Source organism: Dendroctonus ponderosae, unplaced genomic scaffold (assembly GCF_020466585.1).
Source record: "Dendroctonus ponderosae isolate FM_Combo_2020 unplaced genomic scaffold, Dpon_F_20191213v2 Dpon_F_20191213_1, whole genome shotgun sequence".
In the NCBI taxonomy this organism is placed as follows: Eukaryota; Metazoa; Arthropoda; class Insecta; order Coleoptera; family Curculionidae; genus Dendroctonus; species Dendroctonus ponderosae.
In genome coordinates, this window is record NW_026017110.1 from 58,416,843 (window position 1) to 58,424,725 (window position 7,883).

The following is a 7,883-nucleotide window of genomic DNA, read 5'->3' on the forward strand; positions in this document are numbered from 1 at the left end:
ATTTTTTTGGCCAAGACTATTTGGTTCTCTTTTTAAAGTGTAGATATGGGGCTAAATTTAATTCTTAAAAACAGTTATTGAAAAGAATCTTCAGAGATTTTAACCTGAAAATGTAATTGAAACAAAACGATGCCTTGTGACATCAAGTATTCGCCATCCACGTTCTTCAGTGGTTGATTTCATGGCAAAAATCATTAATCCTTTGGAACTCGAATCGTCTTTCAACCAGACAGACTTTTTAGGACTCGGAGTCTCAAAGGCGATCTTTCAGCAAGAAAAACAATTCGCCAGCTTGTTATATATTGGAAGACAACTTATTGCCACTTTTACTGAAATCGAATCAGATGGTTTCTTCCCAATAAAAAAAGTTACGTTAAAATATACTTTTTCGTTGACCGATGGATTAATCCCGTCCCTTAAGAACACAAGAAAACAAAAGTGTTTTTCTTGAAATGTGACAACAACAGAGCCAGGAAGGTCGATTTGATGGCCTAAATCCTTTTACCTAATTAATTTCTTACTTGTGATGAAATATTGTGGTTTCAAGTTAATGGAATTTTCTAGTTTAATTATCAGAAGATCAACACGTTATTACGGTTTCAATGTGAGACAAACCGTCGAGTAAATATTTAGATTTAATTGTTTTCTATTTTTCTAGATATATTCCGAGTGTAACATTCAAAAACTGTTAATCTTTGAGAGTTTCACATAAACTACAGAACTGAAAGAATTGCAAGAATTTCTTCTCTTATGAAACGGAAATTGACTTTATATTTCCACGTCTTTACTGGAATGTCTAAAAGCAATTGGGATTTTGTGAATGTACGGATATTCGGAGGTCTAGTTTTATTTTCGGATGGAGGGCACTCTTATTATTAAAGGAAATATTTTCAGGATTTCAACCATTCCAGTTTATGATTCAAACTATTGAACATACGGTCATACTTCAGTTGTGAATAGCGAAAAAGCCAACGGCTATATTTAGTGGCAGTGATAGCATAGCTTATGTTATTGATTTCCGTTCTTCGCTAATATGTATAAGTAAAAAATACTATAAATTTTTGCAGTTCCAGGAAAACCAGCCAATATCAAAGCAAACGCCCTAACAGGAGAGTCGATTTTAGTTTCCTGGCTTCCACCATTGAAACGGAATGGACTTATCACACTTTACACCATATATTGTCGGGAAGCCGGTCGTGTAGGCCAACACAAAATCTACAATATTCGCATTGAAGCTATCAATGAGGATTTTGGACTATTTTATGAAGTGCGAAATTTAACCGAACATCAACTGTATGAATTCTGGGTAAGTTGGTCAAGTACCTTAAAAACTGAACTTTCCACTATTTGCAAACTCAACCTTATAAAAAAATTCATCTTTGAAAAATTAGTTTTTGCCATATGAAATGCATTAAGTATGCCTAAAACTCGAAAATTAAAACATTTCCTTCATATTTTACCATTTGCTTACAAGTACATATAGCAGAAGTACTCCGAAAATACGCAAAATTTCCTCTCTGCCGGAAAATGGAAAGAGAAGAAAAACTGGGATGCTTCATCAAGCAATTATTGGAAAATTAATTTTGTAATAACAAGCGTTTAAAGTGCCTATCAACCAAAATTAAATTTGATCAGTTTATCATTATTACTATGTAGATCATAAACGCATACTGAGCGCTTAATGCATCAAACAGGTAACTGACAGCTTTGGAAAACATAATATTGCTATAGTTGTTCGTATCAGAATTTGTAAGTCAATCGATAACATATTCGACCAATAACAACAAAGGTTTTGTTCAGAGTACCTGAACTGTTGCTTGCGGCTTTGTTTGTTAAGCATAATAGGAACGATTTTCCATCATTTTCCCGTTGTTTATTTTAGAAACAATCTATTATATGTATAGATAAAGATATATCTATATCTTGTTACTGTATTAGCAATACGGCGAAATATTTCCTTCATAAAGTTTCTATTCGATAAAGCAATACTACCAACGATTAATAACAGAATAGCAGTGGCCGGAAGATAATTCAAAATTTGCGCATTGAAACAGAGTGCAACATATAGGGGTTGTGTTTCCTGCCTCAGATATAATGAGGTCAAAACTTGCTCTATATCGACTAGCTCTAAATAACTACTGTGGAAACAAATCTGTAGGTAATCGCCTTTATTACGAGATTGGATTCCAATTTGTTGCACTTCTAAATAAAAAAAAAACTTGACATAAAAAATTCAAGATTTACTAGTATAATGTATTCGTCTCTTAAAGATGAATGAAATAAGTATATAAAATCGAATTCTACTATTCAGTTCTTAAATTGCTTTATTGCCAACAAAAAAATATTTCAATTGGCTTAAACCACATTTGCATGTAGCTCCAATACATGTATCAAATTAAACATCAAGCAGAAAGTGAACAAACCTATTTTTTTAAATTACATGATGAATTTCAACGAAAAAACGTAGTACATACTCATAAATATACATCGATATCGCATCGAACATAACGAGTTAATAAAGATATTTGCCTCCAAACAGGACACATGTTTTTCCAATAGATGAAATATTAAGCGAATTTCGTTCTCGCACTGACCTAAAAATATCTGACAAATTTATGGAAGACATACATCGTAAACTGAAACATCGCATATTTTATTATCTGCATTTCATATGTATTTCCTTAAAAGTGAGAATAATGAGATACAACTGCTGTTATTCTGAACATTCTGTTCAAGGTTTCCAGAAGCAGGAAAATGAAAACACTGTGCTGCCGATTGCATTCATTTAAAATTTCTTAGTTTAAATATTTTCTAGAATCGCAAAATGCTGGAACAAGAATCGCACTAGAACGGATTTCCAGACAGAAATATTAGGTTTGCTTTTATGGCCGCAAAGCTTTCTAGTTTAACGACGTTGAATATAGAAGAAAGGATACTTTTTAACCGAAAATAAAATGTATTTCACGTTCAACGCTACATCGAAAAATCTACTTTTAAAACTGATAAATTTTTTAGATTGATTTTGGTTGAAGTTTAGTTTAAAAAACGTAACGTTCTGAATATTTGTGTAACATTTTAGTTGCATTTGATTTATTTTATTCAGAAATTAGATGCAGGCGTTTACGACAATAATTGGCTTGGTGATTTTCAAAAAGTTAGCAAAATTAATAAATCATTTTTAATCTGTTTCATAAAACATCAATTTACATTTTAGCCACCCAAGACTTTACTTAGCAGTTTTTAATTTGACTTTTACATTAACAAAATTATTTAAGAAACTTTTGCGGCTATTGCTTGCAGCTGGTGAGTTTTTAGATCTTTTGAACAACTTCTTCCTGATGTTTTGCATCGTGCTTGCGAAACTGATCAGTTCCAATAAAAAAAAATAGATCCCTCAACTTTTGCAGCTTTCTTAAATAATTATTCTCTATCGGCTCTAACGTGGCACAGGTGAACATCTTCAGACAAATCTCGACTCTTTTTTTAATCCTCAACGAAAAATCTAGTAGAACAGCCGAAATACTCAAAATACAGCCTCTTTAGAACAGAAAAGTTCTACGGCTTAGATTCAATTTTTTTCCGAAATCAACTTAATAAAGTTCCATTTGCACTGAAAGCAGTTGCTATTTTGGAATTAAAACGAAAATTGATTTTCAGGTTTCTGCAACTACAAAAGTTGGCGAAGGAGAATCGACCGCAATAACGGCTCAGCAAACGAATTCTCGAGCGCCATCTAAGATTGCGTCTTTCAGCCAGACATTGCATCAACCGAACAAATCTAGAATGATGCTACCTTGCATAGCAGTCGGAAATCCTAAGCCTAGAACTAGATGGACGCATCAGAACAAGCCTATCACTTTCAGCAACTTCTATGCAGTTACTGTAGATGGACATCTACATATTCACGGTAAGTTTTCTATTGAAATTGATCGCATTCTGTTTCATTCATTATCAAAATTCTATGCGCCAAAAGCCGCGAATAAATATATAGTTTGCCAATTAAATGTTAGAATTAGTGCGAAAATGTGATTTATGGCTGCACATCCATGCTCTATTGCCTCATATTTTGATTGCTATATGAATTCATAAAACATTCATTAGCAATTAATTTTATTATTTTTCACACGATTTAATCCTTGCTCGATTTATTTAAATAACAACAGAAATGTTTTTGAATGGATCGACATTTCAAGCTGTGAATAGTTTGAGCGTACTAAATGTGTCTTAATAAACTTATTATTTTTAGTTTTCTGTTGTAAGGGCATCTATCTTGGTTAAAATGTTACAAACGTCTGCCTAACTTCGGGGAATATTGCAAAGATTCAAATAAATAAAATAATTTCTAATTATTATCGTAAAATTTGTTTGAGTTAAATCAGATCGGAAAATAACCAATAAACGGTTTCCTCAAAAATAGCAGATTTATTCATTCAAATGCGTCCTGTTGTATCAGGAATTCTTGAAACAAGCTGAAAATAAAACCAAAGCATTCAATCAATATTCAAAAGCCTACATAAGGCAAAATTGGCATAAATTCTGTAGCAAGAAGACGGTACCATAAATAAAGTTCCCTGAAGTAAAGCGAGGCCCTGTTGTAAGATCTCAAACCGTATTAGACCATAAATTTCAGAAGCGCCTATCGGAAAATCTATAAGCAAGCTCACAATAAATTTGTCAAGTTACAAGTACTTTGTGTTGTAAAAAAGAAACATGAACTTGCCTGCATAATTTTAAAACGCATTCCGACCTGTTCCTTTCGCAAGAGAATTTACGTTTTTAATGATAAGGTTTCTGATAGGAAAGAAGTCTGCGCCTGTTTGCAAGAATAGAGGATTGAAACAAAAGTAAATGGGCTTTGTATGTAAACAGGATAGATTTGAATCGAAATGGCTTTTGGACTTATATGGACTTAGATCCGATTTATGACTTGAATTAATTACTTAATTTTTCGAGACGTTTTTATAAAGAAGGTCGTCTGACGCCAATTTTAAATCATATGTAAATTATATTCCATAAATAAGCAAATCCGAAATCCTACTTATTATAGTAATAATTTATGTTTATTTATGTATAAACAAATAATGTTAAAGCGTTTTAATGTTTCACTTGTAAGTTATTTATGAGCCTGTTTGCGATACGGGGTTGCTTCAATTATTGATGTTTTTCCTGCCGAATATCGTTGCCGATTGCTAAATCTGCACTACTTCGCAATTACATCAATTATTAAGAATCGATCAGTAACTGGTTGATTGGTAATTAGGCCATCGATATTAAGTTATTAAATAATGCAACATTTATGTTGCATCACCGTTTAATTACTTTCATCAACTAATCATCAGTCAATAAAATAATGCTAGAAATTATAATTAATTATAGCAAGACTCTATGTTAATGGTGTAACTAATCTACATTGATTTATTAAAAATTGAAAGTACTAAAAAATTTTCTAGATGTCGATTTGTCTATGACTGGAAACTACACATGCAAGGCAGTGAATCTGTTCGGAGAAGATTCGATTACCTACAGTTTAATTGTGCTGATGCCTCCAACAGCACCAAAAGTGAAAATCGAATACACCACCACTAACAGTATCAAAATTAAATGGACTAAACCTGACAGTGGGGGATCTGAAATTGAAGGTAAAATGCAACTTCCTTATTAAAGATGTATTTTAATTTGCTAGAACACTTGGCATATTTTAGTTTTGATTGCCTTTGACTCAAAGAAGTTTCTATTTCTTTTTACCGACAAACCTTTCGAAAAAATATATGCGAAAAAGTGAATCAAAGCGGTTTAAAAAATTTCGCAACAGACAACCTTATTTCCATTTTTCTTTGTAATTTTCCGTGCGTGAGGTAGGGTGCCGAAACAAAATATTGTCTGTTCTCATAGCGGGTTTGAGACAACTTTTTCGAAAATATAAGGAATTTTAATCCAGTCGCAAATCTGCTTTCAAAGAAAACAGGAACCAAATCTAAAGGAAATGTTGCTCGGAAAATAGATCTAATTAATTAGAGCACAAATAACAAAAAAATCTGCAAATTTAAATACATGTTCATAATAAATAAAAATTACTAATAAAAATGGATTTTAAAAGCGGTGATCAAGGCTTTTACATAGAAGCCAAGATTTACTTGTTATAAGTTGAATATAAATTTTTTTTCGCTCTGACATGGATATGTCGATTTAAAGAATTGATATGTTCAAATTAAGACCAGAGCAGTAAGGATATACGTTTCGACCTTGCCTGGAGGGATTGCAGACAAAATTTGAAAGCGACTGCTTGAACCTTGCAAATGAGTTTTTTTATATTTATGTAGCGTTAATGTTCCGTCTGGTTCATTGTTTAATTTAGTTGATTCTAAAGATCTACATTTAAGCATGCAATTTAATTTCATTGAGTAGAGATCGATTGATCGACATTGGCAGACCACTCAGGCGAGACTATAATTGGAAAAATTAAGCATCAAACTCATCAAAATTTTCTATGTTAATTGATTTGTAACGTGTAATGTTCCCATATAAGCAAGACATTATTTTCATCCGCATATATCAGTTTATGTTTAGAGAAATTTTAAATTATCAGCGTAGTTAAATGAAATTAAAGTTAACATTTGCAAAAGTTAAGATATTATTGGAAGATAATATTGGAACTAAGAAGGTTTTAAACAAGCATTTGGGATGAGGTTTGACATTAAGAAAGCTATTACTGTTGAACCACCTAAATTATTAAAAAGTAAAAGTCTAAGTAGAACGTAAAAAACTAGAATAGTAGATTATTTTTGCTGTTTTACCGCATCGAAATTGATTTAACTTTTCTTATGGCAACCAATCCGAAAAAGTATAATCGATAATAATTTGCATAAACGACAACAATATCTAAATTATTTCCAACAATTTCGCTCTTGCTATTGGTCAAGACTAGAAATATTATATAATTTTATCGTCCAGCAATGCGGTATATACCATAAACGTAAAAAAAAACAACTAATAAAATAGCTATTAAACTCCGAGATATACTTGCAGGATGTCATTGGAAACAATTACCTGCTAATTATTAGTCAACTACCGAAATTGTTCAAAATAAATCATAATTAATTACCATTTCATTAGGTCTGGTGAATTTACATTATTTAATTGATTTTTAACAACCGGATAAATCCAAAGTGGTTTCTCCTCCGCTTAGGAAACATTACGTATGTACGTTGTAAAAGATTTAGTATCGTCATGATAAAAACAAGGATACGTTTTAAAATAGGCAAACTTAATTTATGAAAACCATAACAATAACTAAGTGTATTTTTAAGGCATTAACAACATTAATGAAAAAAACTATTTATATATTCGTAGACCTTCTCAAGTAGCTCTCCGTTGTTTGCCTACTAAAATTTTAATTGCGACTTAATTGCGAAATTGATCACCGTTTAAATTTATCCGTCTAACTTTATTTTAAATTTAACTCTCAGTGGAAAATKTGATTTTGACCGGAATCGAACGGAACCTACAATCCGACTKTAAATTATGCAGTCATTGATTTTGTATAATAAATAATTTAAATTAGGAACATCCATTTCTGCCTTTGTCGGTTTTAAATTATTGGAAATTTCTGAGTTTTCCCATATATTTAAACTTATGATCTAAAATATTGCTTTATACGTACGTCTGGATTTTTAATTCATCATCAAATTAAAATATCTGTATATAGCAATCTGTGTCAATTCGAAGACTTTTAGTTTCAAACTGTTCTCAAACATTTGAGAAATCGCGAAAAATAAAATTGAGAAGCACACCGATTCAAGAGAAAAAGCTAAACTTAACTAAGACTGACATAGACAAAGTGAAACAACACATACATAACTACATACAATCGCAAGTACAGACCA

The 7,883-nt window shown here is 31.6% G+C and overlaps 1 protein-coding gene and 1 long non-coding RNA gene across 5 annotated transcripts in view; one reads left to right on the plus strand and one right to left on the minus strand.

The window, feature by feature from the left end:
• The window catches only part of LOC109532909 (Down syndrome cell adhesion molecule-like protein Dscam2), an 86,333-nt gene that overhangs the window by 68,272 nt on the left and 10,178 nt on the right, over nucleotides 1-7,883 (plus strand). For all 4 annotated transcript variants that reach the window (XM_048665315.1, XM_048665337.1, XM_019898046.2 and 1 more), the window contains exons 22-24: nucleotides 1,068-1,306; nucleotides 3,658-3,907; nucleotides 5,451-5,639. In XM_048665315.1, coding sequence (XP_048521272.1) covers nucleotides 1,068-1,306; nucleotides 3,658-3,907; nucleotides 5,451-5,639 — 678 coding nt within the window. The remainder of the gene's footprint in view (nucleotides 1-1,067; nucleotides 1,307-3,657; nucleotides 3,908-5,450; nucleotides 5,640-7,883) is intronic.
• Nucleotides 1-7,883, minus strand: part of LOC109532912 — a 100,108-nt gene that overhangs the window by 62,014 nt on the left and 30,211 nt on the right. The window lies entirely within an intron of this gene.